The following is a 26556-nucleotide window of genomic DNA, read 5'->3' as shown; positions in this document are numbered from 1 at the left end:
CATGATGCACAGAAATGTGATTCCAGCTCAGGATGTTCCTGGAACAACATGCATCCAGCCTTTGGGCCACCACTATTGTGATGGCTGATACTCCCCTTTTCCACAGCATCCCCAGCCCCAGTCAATGCAGGTGAACCAAAAATCTAACTCATAAATCAAATCCAAGCCCTCTGCATGTCAGAACCACCAGGCCACCTCTTATTAGCAGATTTTACTGGTGTGAATTATCAGCTGGTGCTAATGGGGTTTCTTTTCAGAAATGATAATTCATTGCTACATTTTACATGATGCTATAAGTATCTGTTCATGTTTTAAATACTTGTTTTCTTTGTGAGCCCATAGACTTCAATTTGAAAAACAGATTCCTGCTTCTTTGTTTGTCATATAATAGGCAGTGAGCTAGTAATCCCTGGAGAATCCCATCTGTGCAAAATGCCACCTGGATCCCTTGCTCATCTCAAAAGTGGTTTAAATAAAAGGATTCATGTATATTTGTTCATAGATATGCTGTGTGCTGTTCTGTTCAAATTTATTATTATTATGGCATTTATATCCTGCATTATCCCGAAAATAGGTTCGAGTTCAATATGGCTTGCAGATTGTAATTTAAGATGCAGAGTATTGAGTGCGTCAATATTGAAAATGACATTCTATAGTGACAGAGAAATTCAGACAGTTTGTAAATATTGATAAATTGAACAACTAATTTACGGCCCTGTTTACTAAGCCGCGCTATAGGCGCGCTAGCGTTTTTAGCTCGCGCTAAACTCTAGAGAGACACCCAAAGGAATATAGTAATTTAGTAAATACTGGTCGCATGTGAGATTATTTTTGTTTTTACCATTTTATGGAAAACATATTGCTTTCTTATTGAAGTCTGCTAGATATCTGAATGCTTTTCTCCTAGTCCCCTTTCCCAAAGAGCACACTGGGTGTTTCTTAAGCCCCTCTATGTAGGCCTTTAGATCTTCTGATCTGCCTCCATCTTCTCAATTTTCCTTAGCTAGATGTGGCCTCTAGTAATGAATACAGTACTTGAGATGGACAATATTTATATCTTGTTATCCTACTGGTAACACCTTTCCTTGGATACCCAAACATAATGTTAGCTTCCCTTGCTGCTTTATTACATTGAGAAGAATGGAGAAATTAGATCTTCCCTGATAATTTTCTTTCCATTAGTTCTTCACACTATTCCAGGACAACTGGGTAGTTATGTCCATCGACCAACAGGTGGAGATAGAAAATCCAGAACTGAGCACTACTACGTAGCCACGTGCTAGCCGCCCAGTTCCTCAGTATTGTATGTAAGCCAGCAGAAAACCAACCTAAATGCATGAACAGCAACCAACCAACCAACCAACCAGGCAACCCCCCCCCCCCCCCAAAAAAAAAACCCACGACAGGATCCAGAACAGTGATCAGGGCAGTCAGAAGCAAAATAGGCCGAAAACACCGAGAGGGCTCCTGGAATAGTGTGAAGAACTAATGGAAAGAAAATTACAATGTAAGACCTAATTTCTCCTTCCATTACGTTCTATCCCACTATTCCAGGACAAGTGGGATGTTCAAAAGCAATCCCTGCGAGGGTGGGACATTGGCCCTGCTGCTCTTAAGACCGCCGCCCCAAAGGACGCAATTGACCGTGCAGCAACATCCACCCTATAATGCTTGCTGAAAGAATGCAACGACGACCACGTCGCTGCCCTGGAAATGTCAACCGGAGAAGACTTCGCCACACGCCTAGTCGAGTGGGCCTTCAAACCCAAAGGCGACGCCTTCCCTGCCAGGAGGTAGGCGGACGACACCGCCTCCTTCAACCAGCGGGCAATGGACGCTTTTGAGGCCATTAGGCCCAACTTCTGTTTACCGAACAAAACAAACAATCTATCCGAGCAACGAAACTCGTTAGTCGCCTCCAGATACTGGATAAGAACTCTTCGAACATCCAGAAGCCGCAAGGACGCATACCGGCTCCCCACATCCTGCCGATGAAAGGAAGGCAGCTCTACTGACTAAGATGAAATTCCGAGACCACCTTGGGCAGAAAAGACGGCACTGTTCAAAGAGACACCCCCCCCCCTCTGAAAAACGGAGAAAAGAGTTCCTGCAAGAGAGCACCTGGAGCTCAGAAACACGATGGGCCGAAGCGATACCCACCAAAAATTACCACCTTCAGAGTAAGATCTTTCAGGGAAGTCTGACGAAGAGGCTCAAAGGGAGGACACTGAAGCTCTCCAAGCATCAGATTGAGATCCCAGACAGGGCAGGGAGCCCGGAAGGGCGGTCAAAGATGACCCACTCCTTTCAGAAAACGGACCACATCCGGGTGAGCCGCCAGTGAAGAACTGCGCAAGCACCCTCGGAAGCAGGCCAAGGCCGCCACTTGGACCTTCAAGGATCCCAGCGCTAAGCCCTTCTGCACCCCCGATGCAGAAAATCAAGGATGCTGTCCACCGATGCGCTAAAGGGATCCAAACCCCTTTCCGTGCACCAATCTTCAAATATACACCAGACGCGGGCATAGGCCGAAGAAGTAGGCCGCTTGCGAGCCTGAAGCAGGATAGTAATAACCGAATCCGAATAACCCTTCTTCCTCAAACGAGACCTCTCAAGGGCTAGGCCGTAAGACCAAAGTGGGAGGGATCTTCCATGGCTACAGGTCCCTGCCAGAGAAGACCCTCTCCTGCGGAAGCCGCAGAGGCTGGCCATCCAGAAGACTGATGAGGTCGGCATACCAAGGACGCCTGGGCCAGTCCAGAGCCACCAAAATCACTTCATGCAAGGAAGGCCCCAACACCGCACCACTAGTTTGAACGCCGTGGCAGACAGCTCCCACTCGCTGGGATCCAAAACATGACGACTGAGAATGTTGGCTTCTACGTTGAGGACCCCCGGCAATGTGGGCGGCTGAGAGGTAAGACAGGTGCCGCTCCGCCCAGACCACCAAGAGGCCAGACGGCTGCTGCGGGTCCCCCCCTGCCTGTTGATATAAGCTACAGTCGTCGCATTGTCGGAGAAAACTCGGACCGCAGTCCCCTTCAGGAACGAGAGAAATGACTTCAGAGCTAGCCGCACTGCCCGAAGCTCCAGAAAATTGATGGTCCAGCGGGACTCCTGCGGTGACCACATACCCTGAGCTAAATGGCCCCTGAAATGGGCCCCCAAGCCCAGCATCTGTTGTCACTACCTCCCACTGCAGAATGGGAAAGGACAGTCCCCAGGCCAGAGACTGGGGGCAGAGCCACCATCTCATCCTCCATCTGGCTTCCAACGTCCAAGGCAGTCTGACTTGGTAAGCCTCCGACACCGGAGACCAGTGACCTTTGAAGTGGACGCATATGAGCTCGTGCCCAAGGGACTACCTCCATGGCCGCTGTCATGGACCCTAGAAGCTGGACATAGTCCCAAACCCGTGGCCTGGCGGCCAACAGAAGGGAACGTATCTGCCTCACCAGCTTCACCCGCTGCAGGTCGGTCAGAAAGACCCAAGCCCGCTGGATATCGAATAGAACATGTAAGTATTCCAGGCGCTGAGAGGGGATCAGGTAGCTCTTCTTGAAATTGATCACCCATCCCAAGGACTGAAGCAGCCTGACAACTGTGGAAGTCGCTTCCAAGTTGTCCTGGTAGGATGATGCACAAATTAGCCAGTCATCCAGGTAAGGGTGCACTAGAACACCCTGCTTCTGGAGGAAGGCTGCCACCACTACCATCACTGTGGAGAAGGTCTGTGGGGCCATAGCAAGGCCAAATGGGAGCGCCTGAATCTGAACGTGCTGACTCAGTACCGCAAAACGAAGGAACTGCTGATGGAGGCCCCAAATTGGAATATGAAGGTATGCTTCTTTGATATTGAGAAACTCACCCTCCCGCATGGAGGCAATGACGGACCTGAGGGTTTCCATCCGAAAGCGGGTAACCCGCAGACACTTGTTGACACTCTTTAGGTCCAGAATGGGCTGGACCATGCCTCCCTTCTTGGGGACCATGAAATAGATGGAGTACCTCCTCCTCTGTCCGCGCTCATTGATCGGCACGGGCACAATGGCCTGAAGAGACAGTAATGCCTGAACGGTGGACCTGACGTGCCTCTCGGACAGAACCTCGACACAGAGACTGTAAGAAGAGAGGAACAACCGGGCAGCAGAATTCTAACAGGTAACCGTCGCACAGGATGTCCAGCACCTACTGATCTGAGGTGATGGAGGACCACGCGTCCTGGAGGAATAGCCTAGTGGTTAGTTCAGTGGACTTTGATCCTGGGGAACTGAGTTCGATTCCCACTGCAGCTCCTTGTGACTCTGGGCAAGTCACTTAACCCTCCATTGCCCCTGGTACAAAATAAGTACCTGAATATATATAAACCGCTTTGAATGTAGTTGCAAAAAACAACAGAAAGGCGGTATATCAAGTCCCAATTCCCTTCCCTTCCTCCCTGGAACGCTGAAGACGTCCCCCTATCGGACTGAATGCGTGGACCAACACACTATCATTGCAACTGTCAGGCAAGAGGACCTGTCCGACCTGACTTGCCGGTCCCCTTCCTGTCCCCCCGAAAGAACGACTGACTGGGCTGAAACTTAGGCTGTTGCTCAAAGGCCGGGTGACCTGGTCTGTATTTCTTACTGTCCTGGAGAACCCAGACTGCCAACCAGACGACCTAGGCCGGTCCTCAGGCAGCCGCTGAGGTCTAGACTCTCCAAGTTCTTTCACCAGATTACTCAAGTTCTCGCCAAACCGTAACTTCCCCCGAAAGGGCAACTTGACCAACCTGGCTTTGGACGTTTATTTACATATATTACAGATTTCGGGCATTGGTTTCTCCTGATGAAGGAAACTTCCGAAATGCGGTCTCGCATAGAGGAGAACCTGGAGAAGCTGTAGAACATTGGCTGGGTTTAAAAGGTTTTTCAATTGGAGTGAATGTTTGCAGAGTACGCTTCTCGTTAGCCTTTCTCGTGCTGTGGGGTTCCGCATGGAACACAGTTCTCTAATTGCCTTAAAGAACTGCTACCTGGGCTTAACAAAGACATTTGAATTTTGATGCAAACAAACTGGACATTCAGATCAGTATAAAAGCTGGCAAGCACTACAATGTGTGTTCAACAAGGGTGCCTGCATTTGTATTTGAATTTGATGTATTGAAGTATTTTGAAACAAGGACTGAATTAAGTCTTGGATCTGATGTTCTACACACAATGTGAATGTAAAAGCAGAGTTGTGTATCAAAGGATAATGTGCAATAGATGATTATTATACCTAGAGAAATGGGCGCTATGTGTGAATGTGACGTGAGAATGTGAGTTTTGAGGATGAGGGTAAGAAACAGGCATATATAATACAATAAATAAGTTTAAGATATGTTTGGTGTAAGGAGTACTTTGTGTAAGTAATTTTGAAGTCTACATAGACCATACCTAGAAGCCCTTTTACTAAGCTGCAATGGCCATTTTTGCTGGCCCCTTTTACCACAGCGGAGTAAACATTTTTTGGGGGGGAGCACTTACTGTCACCCATTGAGGTGGCAGTAAGGGCTTCTGTGCTAACCAGGCAGTGATTACCACCGGGTAACCCCCTGCAGAAACATTTTTCAAATATTTCTGCTAGCACTGAAAATGCCGTGTGATGGTTAGTGCAGCTGGTTTTGATACTGGCAACCTGGGTTTGATTCCCACTGCAGTTCCTTGTGACCTTGGGCAAGTCACTTAACCCTCCATTGCCCCAGGTACAAAAACTTAGAACTTAGATTGTGAGCCATCTAGGTACAGAGAAAATACCTGCATATAATGTGTACAGCTCTGCGTATGTCTAGTAGCGATATAGAAATGATTATTATTAGTAGTAGTAAATGGCACCTAAAGATAGGCGCCGAAATACAGGGCGCTAAATGGAAATTCTATAATGGTCGTTCCACGTGGTAGTACAGTTACAGAATGCTAGCTTAAGTACGCACTCTTGCGCCTAACTCTAGGCCAAAGGCTGTGTAAATGCTTAAACCCTACCTACTGCCATTTAGGTGCGTAAAAGCAAGGGTTCTATCACACCGTGCCTAAATGCTGAGCAAGCCCCTGATCCGACCATGCCCCTCCCATGACCGCTTAGGACAGTGGTTTCCAAACCTGGTCCTGGAGGCACCCCAGTCAGACAGGTTTTTGGGATATCCACCATGAATATTCATGAGAGAGATTTGTATGCAGTGGAGGCAGTGCATGCAAATCTCTCTCATGAATACTTATTGTGGATATTCCAAATGTGTGACTGGCTGGGGTGCCTCCAAGACCAGGTTTGGGAACCTCTGCCTTAGGAGATGCACACTTTAGAAACTAGGTATGCTGGATATAGAATAAATCTTGACCACAGCGAAGACTTTTGTCGGCATGTATGGCAGACAGTTAACTTGGGGGGTACGTCCTTGAAACACGTTGCATGTTGGATAGAAGAATCCTCCATAGCTGACTTCATTATAAAGCTAAGTTGACTATTATAAAGCAATAGCTATTATTTAAATACAGTAGACTTGAAAGACTTTAGACAAAAGCATCTTCCAAATAAGAACATCATGATTAATAGTATGAAATTATTAACAATTAACATACAAGGACCAGTGACAATTCTGGGTGCTCAAATACGGCATTAAAGTTTATTAGCCACTTGATCCCCATACTGAGGTCTGCAAGAAAACCTAAAAAATTAATTTAGTGTGCTATATAAATAAGCTCAAGTCTTTTCATTACAAAGGATATAGAATAGGCGCATAAATTGATTACACACTTAAGGCCACTTAATGATCGTCATCGCCAATTAAGCCAGTATGCGCATACACGTGACCCTATTCTATTGCGTGTCTACGTTTGGGTGCCACTTATAAAATCAGGGATGTGACTTTCCATTGGGTTCTCCCCCATGTCACATTTGGCCCCATCCATTAAATATTCATAGAATTATTTTGCCCCTAGATAGACATTGACTCCTTACATATAATTTCAATATCCACTGGATTGGAAAGAATAAAAAGGTGCTTTAGGCTTAATGGGCCCCTTTACATCACAAGGTGCACTAGATATCAAGTAAAGTCATCTATCAATGGGTCACAGTGAAGGAGAGAGAAAATGCTGGCCTGGCACGCTGGCTCCGCTTCAGATTCTATGATTTCTCCTCATTGTCCTGATTAAACTGTAAGATCCACAGAACAGGGACCACTGTTTGTACAATGCTTTGTACTGCTTTTAGCACTATATAAATGTTTAACTGGAATATTAGTAGTAGTAAGTCACACATTCTGAGCCAATTGCCATTATTTGAGGTCAGGGAAGGATTTTGTCAGTGCAGCTAAATTAGCTGAACACATGCTGGTCGGCTGCTGACCAGTTAAACAGCACTTAAACGGCTATCTACTGATATTCAGTGGCGGATAACCGGCTATCCCCCGCTGAATATCCCCGGATAGCAGCTAGCAGATAGCCAGTTATATCACCCGGTTTAAACCAGGTTTCACGGCCAAATAAATAAATCTGGTATATCTTTGACTGGTTTAAAGATAACCGGCTAAGTCTAAATATTGACTTAGCTGGCTATCTTCTAACCAGCCAACAAGTAACCAGATATTCAATGCCAGTCACCGGAAATGGACTGGCACTGAATAGCTGGTCTAACTCCGGCGGCCTAAATGTTGGCCCCATGCAGTTTTCATTTCTTGCCTTTTACTGGATTGTCATTTACAAAAGGCTGTGAAACAATCAGATGCAGGTTGGAGTCAATGGACAGCTGTCTAACCAACTGTGTATCTTTGGAGAGGTAGGGAGAGATTATAGACATTATAATCACATATTGTAGTACTGAGTTGAAGCAAATACTTGCCCAAAAAGAATAACTTTTTGCAAATCACCCCCCCTCGCGGCCATTATTTGTAGTAATCTTGAGTTAGGAAAAGCCTTTGCAAACTTTATGTGGTGACTAGTAAAACAGGCCCGTAATGAAACGGGTGCTAGCAAGGTTTTCCTCGGAGTGAGTGAGTGAGAGTGAGAGAGAGAGAGAGAGAGAGAGAGAGAGAGAGAGAGAGAGAGAGAGAGAGAGAGAATGTGCGCGTGTGACAGAAAGAGAGTGCTGGGTGCGAGTGTGTCTCCTCTGTCCCCCCTCCAGCCACCCAGCGATTCTCCTCTCTCCTCTGCTCCCCCTCCAGCCACCCAGCGATTCTACTTTTTCCCTTGCCCCCCTCCAGCCACCCACCGATGCACTTCTCTTCCCTGCCCCCCCTCCAGCCACCCACTGAGTCTCCTCTATTCCCTGCCACCCTCCAGCCACCCAGCGAGTCTCCTCTGTCCCCTGCTCCCCCTCCAGCCACCCAGCGAGTCTCCTCTGTCCCCTGCTCCCCCTCCAGCCACCCAGCGAGTCTCCTCTGTTCCCTGCCCCCCTCCAGCCACCCAATGATTCCACCCCCTCCAGCCACCCAGCGAGTCTCCTTTTTCCCTTGCCCCCCTCCAGCCACCCAGCGATTCTCCTTTTTCCCTTGCTCCCCCTCCAGCCACCCAGAGATTCTCTTGTGTCCCCTTCCCCCCTCCAGCCACTCCTCCACTTTAATCAGCATATATTAAATTCCCCCCATGTGCTACAAGAAAAGCACTGAGCACATCCTATATAATAAAACACACCTCCAACGTTCTGAAGCCGAGACAGTGAAGCCTTCAAGCCTTGAAGAATTCGTGTGCTCTGTAAGGCTCCATCTCCTCAATTGACGACACGTAGTTCCGGAACGTTGCAGGAATGCTTCAAGCCTTGAAGGCTTTACTTTCTCGGCTTCAGAACGTTGGAGGTGCGTTTTATTATATAGGATGCTTCCATGATAAAAGATTCAAAAATGGTTCCAGAATTCTCTGGAAAACATGTTCTGTGCACTATTGTCCTTTTAGCAACCAAAGGGACCACAACCACATCAATACTGTAAAAATCTGAACAAGATTTCAAAGGGACTTTTTGGGCTTCACTTGATTTCCTACTAAACGAGTGGTGGAGTTGGATGCATGGGGAGGGAGGTGTAGGATAGCACAGAACTACTGAAGTTATGCTGCTACACCGTACAGAGAATTTTTGAATTTATCTAATTGATTGTTAGAACAATACATTGTTAACGTGGATGACTGATGTATGATACATATTGAATACACATTTGTAGGAAGATCTGATTCAGCAGTATGCAATCATTTTTGCATTATGTCAGGCTCCTGATGCAGACCATACAGCTGAAACACGGCCATGTCGAGTCTACTTGAATAAAGATCACTGCACAAGATTGGTGACTGCTTTCCTATGGCTCTATAAGTAACATACAAGCTTTATATTAAAAGTGCTTTCCCATACACCCTCTAATTCTATAAAAGTCGCCAAAAATTGCATACACAAATTTGGGCCTGCACCCAATTTGCGCAATTTAATTAAACAAGCTAATTAGTGCCAATTGGCTTAATAAGCAATTATTGGCACTAATTAGATTTAATTGTAAGATACACGCATACATTTAGGCATGGGGTCCGTGCTTAAATTTTACGTGCGAGTTGAAAAAGGGGGCACAGAAATGGGTGGGTCAAGGGCGGAACGGGGGCATTCCTTACATTTACGCGTGTTGTTATAGTGAGGGGGATACGCACCTACATCTGTGCCACGTTTCAGTTGGTGCAAATGGCTGCGCCTAAAATTATATGCGATTCCCAGACGTAAGCATTATTCTAGAAATCGCGCCTAAATTCAGCTTACAGAATAGCACTTTTATTCGGTACCAGATATAGAATTCACCCCACAGTGTAGATTTATAAGTGCATGACTCTGTACTTGTAACCTCTTACACTTGATCACATTCACTCATATTCTCTGCTCTGAAACGGTGCCTCCTTCTAATGAACGACAGCTAAGAGGAGGGGCTGTCAGGCGTGGAGTTTATCTAGCTGCTCAGTGCTCTAAGTGATGTAGAAAATATTGAGGAGTTGGAGGAAGTATGGCATGTTGTAATATGTGTAGCTGGAAGGCAATGTCCCTTCTGTGCAGGTGAAACATCCAACACCGACATAAGGGTTTATCTGGCTACTCTCCAATAAGCAACACCTTACCTCCCAGGTCCATTGTGATAGGACCAGGGGCTTCATTGCACACTAAGGTAAGTCTCGTAACCTCCACATTTGGAGCACTGGGATCTGAAAGAGAAAACAGGTAAGAAGCAGATAAAGTATCACAGCACAATGTACACACAGGGCACACTATCTCCCAGAAAATGCCCCACAAACTATCACCCATAAACATGCCTCTGTTACTTCTGATTCACTGTATGAAAACAAACCATGTATATCCATAGCAGCAACACCTGCACCTCCCCAGTCAAACTCCCTCCCCACAGCTGATCTCTGTTATTTTTATCACTCTAGCCCTTGGCTACCGTTCCAAATTTCTCAAGCACCTACTGGCATCCACTCTTGGTCAGGAACAACAAACAGGAAGAATCTCTACGTTGACCAAACCAAACAACCAAGAGTAGAGGCTGACCAAAAGAGACAAATCCAACTCAGGAAATAGTGCTTGAAAGATACATTATTTGCTACTTTGACAAAGGACCCGACACGGACCGCGTTTCGGCATCACAAAACGCCTGCCTCAGGGGTCATGGCTGGTGACTGATAGTCCTCAAGTGCTGCATGCAGATATTTTGCAGCCCGTTCTACCCACTTACCTATGGCCACTGGTACAGAGCCCAGAAGAGCCTCTTTATATTTCTTTAAACTCTCATCATCCTGATCCAGTTCTTGGATTTCCTGCAGTGACTTCTTTTCTGGGGCTTTGTAGTTCACATCCCCTTCATCTTCCTCTTCACAGTTCTGTTTAATTCCTTCCTTGTCAGCCATGATACCTAAGAGTTAAAGTATTAATGAACACAATCAATACCCAACAGATAAGAAAACCTGATACCTAATCAATACCTTTGCTTATATTTTAACATAGATTGTATTACTTTTATTGTTTTGTTTTTTTGGTTTACATGTTTTTAATATACTACATGTCTTTTACTTTGCTTGCTTATTTGCATTTTTACATACGTTATATTGCTTTTATTGTTTTGGCTCATATGTTTATTTTTATTATTATTTTGTTGTTTGCACTTGTATCCGTGTAGACTCATGAGGAAGGCACCGTGTGTGCTGAAACATGGTACCCTGTTGAGTCATTCTCCATTAAAGATTTTTGATTTATGTCCAGCATCTCTGGTCTGTTTTGAAGTGTCTGACTCTGTTCCCACTCTTTGCTTTTGACCTAATCAATACCTACCATCTAAGGTAACAGGGCACTGAATTGAAATCTAGGAAAACCAGTTATCCATCCAGTACAAAGTATAACAGATCAACTAATCAATACTCGGCTCTCAATAAAACCAGTATGGCTAGGAGTGGCGCTGGCAACCTCAACCCGTTTAGGGTCTGCCATTAAAACTGTCTCACTTGTGGCAGCCCCATGAGCAGTTCATAACTAGTTGTTTGTGGGCAGCAGAGAAGAGAGAGAGAACAAAAACCAGAATCCATTTCAATACCCAACATAAGAGCGGGATCAGAGCTTGAGAGACAGAAGCAAAGCAAAGGCGCGCCGAGCGAAGACCATGCCGCGTTTCGCTGTAGCTGCCGACGCCTTTTCAATTTCAGAGGAGGAGGGCGAGCGCTGGTACTGGGAGGTGCTGGGAGGGAGGGAGGGCGAGCGCTGGTGCTGGGAGGTGTTTCGGCGGTTTGGGAGGGAAGCAGGCCTGGTGCTGGGAGGGAGGCAGGCAGGCCTGGTGCTACTGGGTGCTGGATGGGAGGGAGGCCTGGTGCTGGGAGGAGGGAGGGAGGGAGGGTGAGCGCTGGTGCTGGGAGGGAGGGAAGCAGGCAGGTCTGGTGCTTCGTCGGTTTGGGAGGGAAGCAGGCCTGGTGCTGGGAGCTACTGGGTGCTGGGAGGGAGGGCGGCCTGGTGCTTCGTCGGTTTGGGAGGGAGTGGGAGGGAGGGAGGGAGGGAGGCAGGCCTGGTGCTGGGTGGGTGGAAGGGAGGCCTGATGCTGGGAGGGTGGCCTGGTGCTAGGTGGGTGGGTGGCCTGGTGCTGGGTGGGTAGGTGGGTGGGAGGGAGACCTGGTGCTGGCAGCTACTGGGTGCTGGGAGGGAGGGAGGCAGGCCTGGAGCTGGGTGCTACTGGGTGCTGGGTGGGAGGGAGGCCTGCCTGGTGCTGGGAGGGAGGGTGGGCAGGCAGGGGGGAGAGGAGGGTGGCTGGAGGGAGAGGAGGGTGGCTGGACATCTGTGGCTGGAGGGGAGAGGAGGGTGGCTGGACATGGATGGAGGGCAAGAAATGAAGAAGAAAGGAGGAAAGTAAAGAAAGAAATGGAAAGGAAGCCCTGGAAACGGAGTTAAGAGAGCAGCAGAATCAGAGACAACAAAAGGTAGAAAAAATCATTTTATTTTCATTTTAGTGTTTGGAATATGTCCAATTTGAGAATTTACATCTGCTGTCTTATTTTGCACTGGGTATAATAGAGCTGTAACAGCTTACAGAAATGATTTATAATGGAAGAAAATCATGTTATTTTTTTCTCCTATACTAGTAAAATATTTTCAATGATGTCTGTTTATATGCGCCATGGCTGGTGTAAGGGGTGTGGCTATCATAGGGGTGGAGTCATATGTGGTGACTCCGCCCATAATGAGTACTGGCACTTTGCGATAAATAATTAGATTTTGGGTTGCTGTTTGGGCACTCGGGCTCTGAAAGGTTCGCCATCACTGCCCTAGACCAAGGGTTCTGAACCCAGTCCTCTGGAAACATCAGGCCAGTCCGGTTTTCAAGATATCCACAATGAGCATGTATGAGGTAAATTTGCATGCATTGCTTCCATTGTTTGCAGATCTCTCTCATGCATATTCATTGTGGATATCCTGAAAACCTGACTGGCTGAGTGTGTTCCAAGGACTGGCTTGAGAACCCCTGCCCTAGAGGAAAGAAGGAACAGGGGAGATATGATGCAGACATTTAAATACTTGACAGGTATTATTATGCAAACTAAAGGACATGAACTGAGGTTGCAGGGAGGTCAATTTAAGAATAATATCAGGAAATACTTCTTTTTTTATAGCAAGCATAGTAGATGCCTGGAATTCCCTTCCAGTGGAGGTAGTGGGGTGAAAAATAGTGATGCAATTTAAAAACACATGGGATCAACACAAAGGACTCATACAAAACTCAAATAACCTTCAAATAAGGCATGGAAGGGTGTACAACTTTTCACTATAGCATAGAGGGATGAAACCTGCATAAAGTGGTATGTATAATTTTAACCACTTTGCTGGGCAGATTAGATGGATCACACAGGTCTGTGTGTGTCATCATTTACTATGTAATTGCAATGCTGGATTAAATCAACAGTTCACCTTGCCCAATACTGTGTTTCAGGGGCAGTGGCATACCTAGCTTGGTTGCTACCCAGGGCGGAGCAGCACCCCATCCTCCAGGTGCATCACCTTTCCCCCTCCTTCAAGTATCAAGCAGTTGCAGCGTCACAATCTAGAACAGAGATTTTCAAATATTTTCGACTCACGGCAAACTTACATGGTGCTAAAATTGTCAAGGCACACCTCCACAAATGGTCCAGCATTTTCCTTCTACCCTCCCCCCACTTACACATGGTTCAGCATTTTACCTTCTCTTCTCCCCCCCCCCCCTCAAATAGTCCAGCACTTAACTTCTCCTCCCCCCCCTCCATCTTCACAAGTAGGCCAATCTCTCTCCCTCTTGTTCCTTCTCCAGCCAGCACACAGGCATCTTCCCTTGTCTCTCTTGACCTCCTCTCCCCCCCCCCCCCCCCCCATGTACCTTTTAAAAATTTTCTTGTTTCCAGCAGTTGGAGGCAACGAGCAGCGATTCATACAGCCTGTTCATTCCAACCCCGGACCCTTCTCTCTTAACATAACTTCTTACATATGTAGAAACAGGAAGTTACATCAGAGATAAGGCTCCAGGTTTGGCGCAAGCAAACTGTATGAATCGCTGCTCGCTGGCACCAACTGCTAGACACAAGGAAAAACTTTTAAAAGGTATACTCTGTTCCGGCACAAATTAAGCTAGCTTACTAATGACTCTCAATTCCTGCAGCATACCAATGTGCCACAGCACACTGGTTGAAAAACGCTGATCTAGAAGCACACAGCTCTTAACTCTGTCAGTCTCCTGTCCCAGAACAGGAAGTTGACCTGGAAGCAGACAGGCAGGAAGAAGCTTGCCGGTGCCAGAGGACTTCCCCCCCCCCCCCCTTGGAGGCCAGGCCCAAGAAATTTTGCCCCCACGCCCCCCCCCCCCCCCCATCTCAGTGGCCCTGCCAATACCAGGGTATGTTGGAGATTATCTCTGCCTCACTGCTAACTTCTGTCCTATCTATTTTTAATGGAGTTCTTTTCTTGCTTTGATTTTTTTGGATTGTACATTGCTCTGATTTGTCTTGCAATAAGGGTGATTTTTATCAAATTTTAATAGATAGATAGATAGATAATGCTTGTCTCAACACCTGCATTGTCCTAAAGAGAGCCTCCTGCTGGACTTCATGAGGTGTAAAATGCACAAGCAACAAGCAGCAGTTGCTTAGAGGAAAATAAGAAACAGGGTATGTTCAGAATTGTCCATTTCCTAGCACGTCCTTCCAGTATCTAGCAGTTAGGTTTAGCCTGCAATAGATCTCTTTTCCATAAATGTGTGTTTTTGAACACAGAAATACAGATACTGTATGTATTTCCCTGTCCCCATAAGGTTTACAATCTGGTACATAGGGCAGTGGAGGGATGAGACACTTACCCAAGATCACAAAGAGAAGAAAATAATGAACCACCCCCAATATAAACAACAATTTACCCACAACACACAAAACCTACAAACAACCTAATTAGAGTTCACCAGCCCAAAAGAATAACAACCAACTAAAAGGAAAAACAAATACATTCGGAAATAACCAACAGGAAGAGAAGAAAGGACACAACAGAACCAGATACCAAGAAAACGGGCAAATAATAAAAATTAACACAACCAAGTCCCTTACAGAACCTTACCGACCAATCCAAATGGGATACACAAACGCTAGATCAGTAGTAAATAAAACAGAGATTATAACGGATTGGATCACCACAGACAATCTTGATCTCCTATTCATCACCGAAACCTGGATTCATGACCTTAAAGACCCCATAATCCTAGATTTATGTCCACCAGGATACAAAATTAGCCACTGGACAAGAAACGGAAAAAGAGGAGGAGGAATAGCCATAATATACATATCCGAGTTCAACATCATAACCACAGCTGAATCCATTCTGCCACAACTTGAAATCGCCTCGGTAACAATCAATCACCCTAACTTGCAGGAAAACCTTAGCGCAGTCCTGCTCTACAGACCACCAGGCAATTGGCAAGACTCCCACGCACACTTCATGGACTTCATTTCAAACACTTGTGTCTCTACCTCAAATCAACCTGCACCTCAAAGATCCGAATTCAACAAACACCCAAGAATGCGAAGAATTCCTACAACTAAGGGATCTCCACAAGACAATCACGCAATCAACTCACATCAAAGGACACACACATACAAATTCGATCCTGACTCAAACTTCATAATAACAGACACAAAATGGGCACCCACACCGTGGTCCGACCACTATAAAGCAAACATCTCCCTCCAATGGCGAAAGAATAAATCACCGAATAAACAAGAACGAAAAACCTATACCACGAGAGGAAAAATAGACCTGGTAATATTCTGGCAACAGATCTACTACAACGAATGGACAACAAAAGCATATACAATCCAATTCCTCTTAGAATGAGATGACAGATGCAAATCTATATTAGATAACATTGCTCCAATCCAAACTAGATCTTCACATAGAAAGAAGTCAATACCATGGTTCAATGAAGAGCTGAAAAAAATTAAAACCCAAGTCAGAAGGTTAGAACGCGCATGGAATAAAAAGAAAGACGAACCCACACTTAACACCTGGAAACAACTCCAAAGAAAATACAAATATACCATTAGACAAATGTAATTGGACTGAACTACAAAGACACACACAAACGTTTCCAACTCGTGAATAATCTACTAAATACTACACCAGTCACAACCAACAGCAAAGACGCACCAGGGGCAGACAATCTCGCGAGATACTTCAACGAAAAAATCATCCAACTGCGACTCAAGATACCTGTCAGTACCATCGATTATGCTGAACTCCTCGACTGCCTAGACTCAGACCCTGGCATCTACCCAGCAGACAGAACCTGGGCCAATTTCGAGACACTATCAGAGGACATCATCTCCCAAACGCTCAAAAGATTTGCCAAATCTCATTGCAAACTAGACATATGCCCAAATAATCTTATGACATTTGCTCCTCAACAATTTATAACAGACATTACGAAACACTTGAACTATATGCTACAAAATGGACTCTTCCCGAAGGAGAAAGGAAACATTTTACTCACCCCAATACCTAAAGACGCAAAGAAAAGCGCCAGTGAACTAACCAACTACAGGCCAGTAGCATCCATTCCCTTAATAACCAAACTAACGGAAGGGTTAGTGACAAACAACTCACAAACTATCTAAACAAATTCTCAATACTCCACGATTCCCAGTCGGGATTTCGGTCTAACCATAGCACTGAAACAGTACTAGTTACTCTCATGACTAAATTTAAACAAGTGATTGCAAATGGAGAGAATATATTACTTCTACAATTTGACATGTCAAGCGCTTTTGACATGGTTGATCATGGAATACTTCTACATATCCTTGAGTACTTCGGAATAGGAGGTAACGTTCTCAATTGGTTCAAGGGATTCCTAACCACACGATCATACCAAGTGACATCCAACTCAGTCACTTCAGCTACATGGATACCTGAATGTGGAGTCCCACAAGGATCCCCCCTCTCACCAACTCTATTCAACTTAATGATGATACCCTTAGCCAAACTATTATCAAATCAAAACCTCAACCCTTACATATACGCATACGATGTAACGATCTACATTACTACTACTACTACTATTTAGCATTTCTATAGCGCTACAAGGCATACGCAGCGCTGTACAAACATACATCCCATTCAAACAAGATCTAAAGGAAATTTCCAATGATATCAACCAACTCCAGATCATGCATTCATGGGCGGATGCATTCCTGCTGAAACTTAATGCAGATAAAACCCAATGCCTAATACTCACCTCTCAACATAACAAGAACAAATTCACCGCCATTAACACACCAAATTTGAATCTTCCAATCTCGGACATCTTAAAAATTCTTGGAGTTACCATCGACCGACACCTAACACTCAAGACCCACGCGAAAAACACAACCAAGAAGATGTTCCACTCTTTGTGGAAATTAATAAGACCTTTCTTCCCAAGGTCAGTTTTCCGTAACCTGATACAATCTATGGTGCTCAGTCATCTAGACTACTGCAATGCACTCTATGCCGGCTATAAAGAGCAAATAATCAAACTTCAGATAGCCCAGAACACTGCAGCCAGACTCATATTCGGTAAAACAAAATACGAAAGTTCTAAACCCTTACGAGAGAAACTACACTGGCTCCCACTTAAAGAACGTATCACGTTCAAAATATGCTCCTTAGTCCACAAAATCATTCACGGAGATGCACCAGCCTACATGTCAGACTTGACAGACCTACCAACCAGGAATGCCAAAAGATCATCCCGCACATTCCTTAACTTGCACTTCTCTAACTGCAAAGGTCTAAAATACAAACTAATACACGCGTCAAACTTTACCTACTTGAGTACACAGCTATGGAACGCATTGCCGCATAACCTAAAAATGATTTACGAACTAACGGACTTCCAAAAACTACTGAAGACCCATCTCTTAAACATGGCATACCACAAAAGTCAACCAATGTGAATATACACAACTCCCCCCACACATATTCAGAATTGTTTTACAATATCTGCTTGTTATACTACTACCATGTCTTATCATTATTATGTTACCCAAAATCCTGCTGTAACACTAATTGTCTATTCTCTGATATATTTCCATTACTCATGATGTATTGTAAGCCACATTGAGCCTGCAAAGAGGTGGGAAAATGTGGGATACAAATGCAATAAATAATAATAATAATGCCAGATATTTAGCTGTTGCTGAATAGCAGGTATCATAAAAGGGTTTATTCAAGAGATATTCGGGGAACGGAAACATCTATTTTGCACATCAGAAAAATTATATTTAGAGTACACAGGAGCAGTGGCGTACCTAGGGTAGTTAACACCCGGGGCTGGTCATTTTTTAACACCCCCCTCCAAAATCCAGTACTAGGCATACCGAGAATACAAAACACTCAGGACCTATAGAGCAATTCTAGCATACCATAAGCAGTAATTTCTACAAGTCACACAAGAAAAAAGAAAACATCTTAAACACTAGTGAGCACTAGAACATCAATTCACCTATTGTAAAACAAAACCAGATAGAATAGTACAGATCGTCGATCCTGCACAGTCGATGCCAACTGAAAGCCATGTCTTTTTCACAAACACAGATACACCCTAATCCACTATAGAATAAGTAATCATAAACTCTCTATTTAGACAAAAATTAAACTGAACCCTCAAGATGCCAGACTGTGCAACACCACAGAAACAGAAAATGTCCCATAGTACTGTGCAAAATATAAAGACAGCAGATGTAAATTTGAAAAAACTAACAAGTACCAATCACCACTTTACAAACAAATAGAAATAAAACATAGAAAATAAAATACCATTTTATTGGACTAATACATTTAGCTTTCAGAGGCCAAAACCTCCTTCCTCAGGTCAATACAGTATAGTGCTGTTACAGTATCCTATCCTGACCTGATGAAGGGGGTTTTGTTCTCTGAAAGTTAGTCAAAATGTATTAAAATTAGTCCAATAAAAAGATTACCTTATTTCCATGTTCTATTATAAACTTTGGGCCTTCAAGAAAGAGACAATGGCAGTCCTTTATTGTGAAAAAGACCGGACACGGGCTGTGTTTCGGCGCACAAGTGCCTGCCTCAGGGGTCTGACATAAAAACACAAAGATAATTATAAACACACATTTCACAAAAATTAACATGCGTATCATAAAGTAATAAACAATTAAAATGCAAAAACATAAAAATAATAAGATATAAAATACAATATTAAAAATAAATGAATGAGGATCCAAATCTTGTCAGTGATAATCCAAAGTGTTTAAAATAAAATAACTAAAAAACTTTCATGAACCATTATGTACAATCATATACACATAAATAACATCATTTACAAAATCATAGAATGAATTAAAATAATATGATATACTAACCTATTGTGATATGACTCGCTCTGTAAATATTATAGTGTCATGAGTGTCACAATGCGTTTGCTGACGTCAGCCTGTGCTACGGAGCCTAGCAGACCAACTCCGAAAAAAGTCACGAACACAGGCAGCAAGACCAATAGAACGTTGGAGGTGAGAATTATTATATAGGATTTTTTCTTGTCTCCTGCTATATGTCTTTTTTATTTTTATTATGATAACTTTGGTTTTGTATGACTTGTACTATTCTGATTAGTGTGTTTTTGTTACCATCTTTGTTTTTACTGTATTTAATCCATTGTTTTTCTAAAATATACTTCTCTGTAAGATAATTTTGATACGGTGAAAAAGAAATGCACGTAGAAAATACATGAACAGGCAAACTGTGTATTTTTCCTCTCTTTATGTAAATATATGCCTGGGAATGCATCCTCGATGCATTGATGTTTAGTTACATTGAGGAAGGTCAATTTCAGACAGCTGATTAATGTGGGTAAATGTGCTTTCTAATGAATAAATACTGGAACCAATAAACAATTCATGGGCTCCCAACCTTTATAAAGTAAAAAAGGGATGGGATTTGATATACCACCTTTCTGTGGTCACAATCACAGCAGTTTATATATTATATACAAGTGCTTATTTTTTTTGAACCTGGGGCAATAGAGGGTTAGGGGGCCCTTTTACTAAGCCTTGGAAGGTTCTACGCGCGTGTGCCAAAATGAAACTACCGCTAGGTCAGCGCACTGGCAGTAATTTCAGATTTGGCGAACAGCCAAAATGTCTGGATGAATTACTTATTTCCTCCTACACGCGGTAATAGCCACTTGGCGTGCACCAACTGGTCACCTCTCGTGTAGCGCATAAGCCTTACATGCGCCTACACTACTGCAGGTCACTTTTTACCGTGGCTTAGTAAAAGGGCCCCTAAGTGACTCGCCCAGAGTTGCAAGGGAGTTAACTGGACCCCTTATCAACCTCCAAAATGTTCCACTTCCTTCCCAGATCTCTCTTTCCCACCCTCCCATTTCCCCTTCCTCAAGTGTGAGCCAGTAATTTTATTTCTCTCTCTCTCTCTCCACTGCACAGCCAGTACACATCACTTTCTCTCCCATCAGCTACTTCCCACTAGTCTTTCCCTACCAGTTCTTCGTTGGATTACCTGGGATTCTAGTTTTGATTGTCTGTGCATCTGAGAAACTTCTACTATTCTTAGAAAAAAGGATATTTTTGTAATAATTTTATCATGCTGGTTAAGGTATTGTGTTATTTTGTTGCATTTGTAGAAAGGATTGTTTGAAGAAGCCTTTTTTAAAAATTGCTATTGGGCTTTTTACCCTAGTTAAAATGGAGGAGGCTAATAATACTCTTTGAAGTCACAGCCCTTTTCATGTATACATTCCTTCCCTTCCCACCTTAACTTCCACCTACCTGCCCCACCTTCCAATCTTGCTATATAGACACACTCACCAAAATAGGGACTAGGGGACCCTTTTACTAAGGTGTGCCCAAAAGTGGCCCGTGCTGGTGTAGGCCTAGACCTAGACTACATCTCCCGCCTCATTTTCCTCTGCTTATCCCCTGTTCTATCCCCTTTCGCGTCATCGACCCCTCCCCCAATGCTCACCTACCCTTACTCCTACTCCCTTCACTCTTGCCCATTCCCCTCCGCCTCATCTATCCTCCAATTGCTCACTTACCCTTGCTCATACTTCTCCTACTCCCCGCATCCCTGCATTTCTACATTCCTATTTCTTTTATTACTCCAATAATACTCAACTTATTTCTCTCCACCAATACTTTGTAATCCCAATTACTATGGAAGCCGCATTGAACCTGCTTTGAGTGGGAAAGCGCGGGGTACAAATGTAATAAATAAATAAATAATAGGCACATGTTATGGACGAGGGCTGGTCCATTTCCTGAGCAAGCCTGGAAAAATGGGATTTTTTAAAAAATGTGCCGGAAAATGGACGTGTGGCAAATGAAAACCAGCGCGCATCCATTTTCAGCTTCAGACCTTAACGCCAACCACTGACTTAGTGGTAAGGGCTCATGTGCTAACTGGGTGGTAAGGTCCAGCTCGCTGCAACTGCCGATTACCGCCTGGTAAACACCCTGCAGTAGAAAACAGAAAATATTTTCTACCGCGTGTTTTGGGCATATGCCAAAAATGGAATTACCACCCAGGGCATGCGGTAGCCGGGCGGTAGTGCCAATTTGACATGCGTTGGATCCACATAGGTGCCTACGCACCTTTGTAAAAGGACCCCAAGATTAGATAAAATTGCTTGACAGTAGTGAGAGTGGATAAACAAGGAATTAAGTCAATTTTGGTTATCTGTGAAAACACTTAAAATATTGCTAATTAAGACTTATTAGATCTTTTGAGGTAATTCTTCAAAGAGAACCACACTAGACTGCACACTCATACATAAACACAGTGATCAATATTCAGTCAGTGGAGGTTAGCAGTTTAAGCACTGACTGCTGCCTGTTAAATTATTTTAAAACATACATAATCTATAACACAAACCCACATACAAACTCAATTTCACATAGCTGCAAAATTGTCCTCAATCACAGACTGACAACTGAGTAATCAAATTCCGTATCATCAAAAGGTACAACTCCACATCTGACACTCCAAATTAGACCTGGATATTCAATGCAAGGTCTTGTCTGGGCCTGGCGGAATCTGGAAGTTATGTACATGGTTTTTTTTAAATGAATGTTTTAAGGGGCCTTTTACTAAGGTATGTTAGGGCCTTAACACTAGATTCTATATATGGCGCCTGAAAAATCGGCACTGAAAAAATGTACACTAGGCATATTCTATAAACCATGCCTACTTTAGGTGCAGTTTATAGAATACGCTTAAAGCCCTTATGCACGCCTAAGCCTAGTTGCGGGAATTTATGCCAAGTAAAACTTGGTGTAACTACCAGCGCCTAAGTTAGGGAAGGGAAATAGGACTTGATATACCACCTTTCTGAGGTTTTTTGCAACTACATTCAAAGTACTTTACATATAATCAGGTACTTATTTTGTACCAGGGGCAATAGAGGGTTAAGTGACTTGCCCAGAGTCACAAGGAGCTGCAGTGGGAATTGAAGTCAGTTCCCCAGGATCAAAGTCCACTGCACTAACCACTAGGCTACTTCTCCACTCTAGGGGTATTCTATAATCACATGCATAATCTCTTGTTACGCCCACGATCTGTCCATTCCACACCGGTGGCCATGCCCCTTTTTGACTGCACACATTAGAATTTACGCACACCACTTTATAGAATATGCCTAGCAAATTGTGCATATAAATTCTAATTAGCCAATTAGTGTCAATAATTGCCTGTAAGTGGCAATTATCAGTGCTGATTGGCTAAATAACTAAATTGCATGCGCAAATACAGAATATGCTTAGATTTGTGTGCGCAATTTCAGTCACACTATTTAGAATCCGGGGGTTAATACACAACTAGCATGGGGAAACGGGCTATCACAAAATGCATTTTGTAGTATTCTGCCGATTAGGGTTCACTAACTCCTGCGTTAGGTTATTTTTTTTAATATATATTTTTTTGAGGGATTATGTCATGTCCCTGGGAAGCAAGCAGTAGTGGAGGTTGTGATTCTCTTCTAAGGGGTACGGAGACATTCATCTGACGACTAGACATGATATCCCGGGGAGGTGTGCGGTCTGCTTGGTGCCAAGATCCCAAACTCATCAAGCCTACTGACTAGATGATCCACTGAAAATATCAAAAGTGACTTTGTGGCTCAGAGAGACAGGATGAAGCATAATACAATGTAGGTGCACAGGTGGTGGTCTCTTCCATCCTCCTGATGAAGAGTAAAAGCCAAGGAGCCTCTCCTGCCCAGCTGCATCACTTTGAATATCGACTCCTTTCTGCTCAGCTGAGCACTATCCGAGTAGTACCAGCAAAGGAAGAGCTGGAGGTTATCCAGGTACTGTTGATATTAAGTACCCAGGATAACTATCTGGGTAAGTTAGGACAGAGAATCCAGAGGGTAACCTGGTGGTTAGAACACTTGACCCATATTTCAGGGGTGGTCAGGTCAAATCCCAGCACTTGACCTGCTTGCATTGAAGCACCTCTAGTGGCGCACTGGAAATGTGCAGGGCATAACATTAAAAAAAGACTTGTGATATTCAGCTTTATCAGATACCAGTTTGGTATAGGGGTTATGGCTGTGTTCACTGCATGGAGGGGTTGTGGGTTTAACTCCCACTGTGGGTGTTTGTGGTAACTTTTTTTTTCACTCAAAGAATAGTTAAGTTCTTGAATTTGTTGCCAGAGGATGTGATATCAGTGGTTTAAAAAAGGTTTGGACAAGTTCCTGGAGGAAAAACCCATAGGCTGTTATTGTGATGGACATGGGGGAAGTCACTGCTTGCCCCGGGATTGTTAGCATGGAATGTTGCTACTATTTGGGTTTCTGCCAGGTAGTTGTGACCTGGATCAGCCACTGTTGGAAACAGGATACTGGGCTAGATGGACCATTGGTCTGACCCAGTATGGTTATTCTTAGGTACCCACACATACACCATGTAAAAGACAGATGTAAGTCTGGGCACCTAAATCTCAGTGCCTAGGCGCACAACTTATAGTAGTCTATTAAGTTTGGCACCTAAGTGTCTGACCCAAGCATGCCCCACCCACATGCACACCCCCTTTGCAGTTACGGGCTAGAGCACTTAGGTGCTAACTTATGGAATCATAGTACTATTTATCCCCCACTTGGGCGCCTGCCATTTGAGTATCTAAAGTTAGGCGGCTAAATGGCACCTAACTTGTGTCGCACTATACAGATTTAGGGGGTCGGTGTGTAAATTTGGGCACCGAGTTATAGAGTGAGATGGACAATGCCATATATAAAATTGCCTCCACATAAAAGTGGCTGTGATGACAAGAAAGTGCATATTTTTATGTGACTCTAGTGTAACCATACTTCCACCAATCAATCTAGAGACGGTTATTCAGAACTGAGGGGGTCTTTTACTAAGGCGCATATGTTTTTAGCATGGGCTAAAAATAGGTGTGTGCTAAACATTAGAGACACCAATGTATTTCTATGGGCATCGCTAACGTTTAGTGCATGCTACAAACGTAAGCGCACCTTAATAAAAGATCCCCTGAGGTTCCGGTATTGGCCAGAGTTCAATATATAGGTATAGATTTTAATGTGGGAGGCGCAATACCAGACATGGTGCTTACAAATAGACCATTTCTGATGTTGAAGTGGAGATCATCTAGGATCCAATAATCACTGTATGATACATCCAGTATTAGGGCACTCATGGTGATGGTTTGTCAAGATAGAGGAGTACCTCAAAATTGTTAGCTAGATGGGAGCATCTAAGGGATAAAGAAAAGCATCAGGCAAAGATAAAAGAAGATATTTTAAGGGCAAAACCCCCTATTTGTTAGGAGAGTAAATAGAAGAGGAAGGAGAGGCTACTATGATTTGATAAAGTGTAGGACTGCAAAAGACAGGAAAATTTAAGAGAGGTTGGGAAAGTAATCAGGAAAGCAGAGATAAAATATGGGAAGATTACTTTTTTTTTTTCTTTTAGATATATTAGTGACAGAAAAAAGTGCAAAAGTGCCATTATGAGACTCCAGGGTGAGAGAGAGGAATATATATAGAGGCTCACTGAATCTGTAAAAATCTTGAGTGTCACATTTGATGCTAAACTCGCCTTCAAATCCCAAGTAGACTCCATTGTCAGTGACTCCTTTTTTCGTACTTCGTTGCATCCAAGCTGTTTGGCAATATCTACCTATGTCACTCATCAGAACACTTCTCCTCAATCTTGTTATTCAGCATCTGGACGTTGTAACACTCTCTATGTTGATCTTCCGTTAAATACTCTCAAACACTTGCAACTAATCCAATCTATCACAAGCTCCTAGATAATGCTTGACACTTCAATCATGTCACACCCCTACTCATACATGAGTACTAGTTACCAATTTCTGCTTGTATCAATTTCACACTGCTCACCTTTGTGTGTGAAGGCCGCCTTCCTATGGCTCCCTACTACATCAACGATCTTCTCATCCCTTAGAATCCTGGTTGTCTACAATGTTCCTCCCACCAATCGCTCCTCTCACTTTCCCCTCCTTCTCCATGAGTTTGGACATTTCTCGGGATACACTATTCAGCTATGTCAGTCCTAAACTCTGGAATTCTCTTCCATCAGAAATAAGATATGAACCCTCATATACCAAGTTCAAAATACTTGTAAAAAATCCTGGTTGTTTCAGTGCCCCTTTTGAGCTAGGTACCTAGCCTGCACCCTCTCCCTTCCTGCTTACCTTCTTCTCTGCTGCTTGATTTCCTTCTATTAATTTGTACACCACTTAGCAGTGATGTAATTGGAAATTAGAAGTATATTAAGGACTGTGAAATAAATAATTACTTAACAAATATTTCTGTTTAGTGCTCACTGAGTAAGGCCTGAGAAAAGAACCACAGAAAACAGACACAAATAGGAATGGAAGCAAGATTGACCTTGAAAATTTTCAGATGACTGTGTTTGTGAGGAGCTAGCTAAACTAAGAGTAGATGAAGTGATGAGGCAGGATGGAATAAATCTGAGGATACTGAAGAAACTTAGAACGTTCTAGTAGCTGCCAGTGCTTTTCCAGTGCTTCTTAAGAGTTGAAAATAGTCCCAGCAGATATGTTTAGACGAGATTCTTCTTCTTCACATAAGCAGAAGGGGAGAGCACTGGGAACTAAAAGCCAGTTAGTATGACCTCGGTGGTGAGAAAATTAAAGAAATTATTGCTGAAACAGAGGATAGTGCAGTCCTTGAATCAAATAGATTACAGGATTTGAGACAGCCATTTTTTTTTTTTTTTTATCAGAGACATGTCTTGTTAGATGAACATAATCAGTTTCTTTGACTGGTGTCTGAACTTGTGTCTGTTTGCACAATCTCTGGCTAAGTCCTTCAGCATTAAATTTGAGGTCTTGTGCTTTAATTTAAATGAACCTTCTAAACCTGCAGAGCAAGCAAACTCCCTGGGACCAATAACTTGTTAAATACCTGGCCTGTTGGCCATCCTGAACTAGGCCAAGACCCCACAGCCAGGATTAGAAGATTTGTTTAGATTATGGAGCAAGGCCTCAAATTTAGGC

General features: G+C 43.8%; 1 protein-coding gene across 4 annotated transcripts in view; it reads right to left on the bottom strand.

Moving 5' to 3' along the window:
* The window catches only part of ARHGDIG (Rho GDP dissociation inhibitor gamma), a 129107-nt gene that overhangs the window by 26045 nt on the left and 76506 nt on the right, over positions 1-26556 (bottom strand). For 3 of the 4 annotated variants that reach the window (XM_030211771.1, XM_030211768.1, XM_030211767.1), the window contains 2 exons: positions 10715-10891; positions 10101-10184 (listed from right to left, as the gene is read on the bottom strand). In XM_030211771.1, coding sequence (XP_030067631.1) covers positions 10101-10184; positions 10715-10886 — 256 coding nt within the window. In that variant the 5' untranslated portion in view covers positions 10887-10891. Of the gene's footprint in view, positions 1-10100; positions 10185-10714; positions 10892-13458; positions 13556-26556 lie in introns of all 4 variants that reach the window. The other variant, XM_030211769.1, reaches the window with a different exon arrangement.

Source organism: Microcaecilia unicolor, chromosome 8 (genome assembly GCF_901765095.1).
Source record: "Microcaecilia unicolor chromosome 8, aMicUni1.1, whole genome shotgun sequence".
Lineage (NCBI taxonomy): Eukaryota > Metazoa > Chordata > Amphibia > Gymnophiona > Siphonopidae > Microcaecilia > Microcaecilia unicolor.
This window is presented reverse-complemented; position numbering and strand designations above follow the sequence as displayed.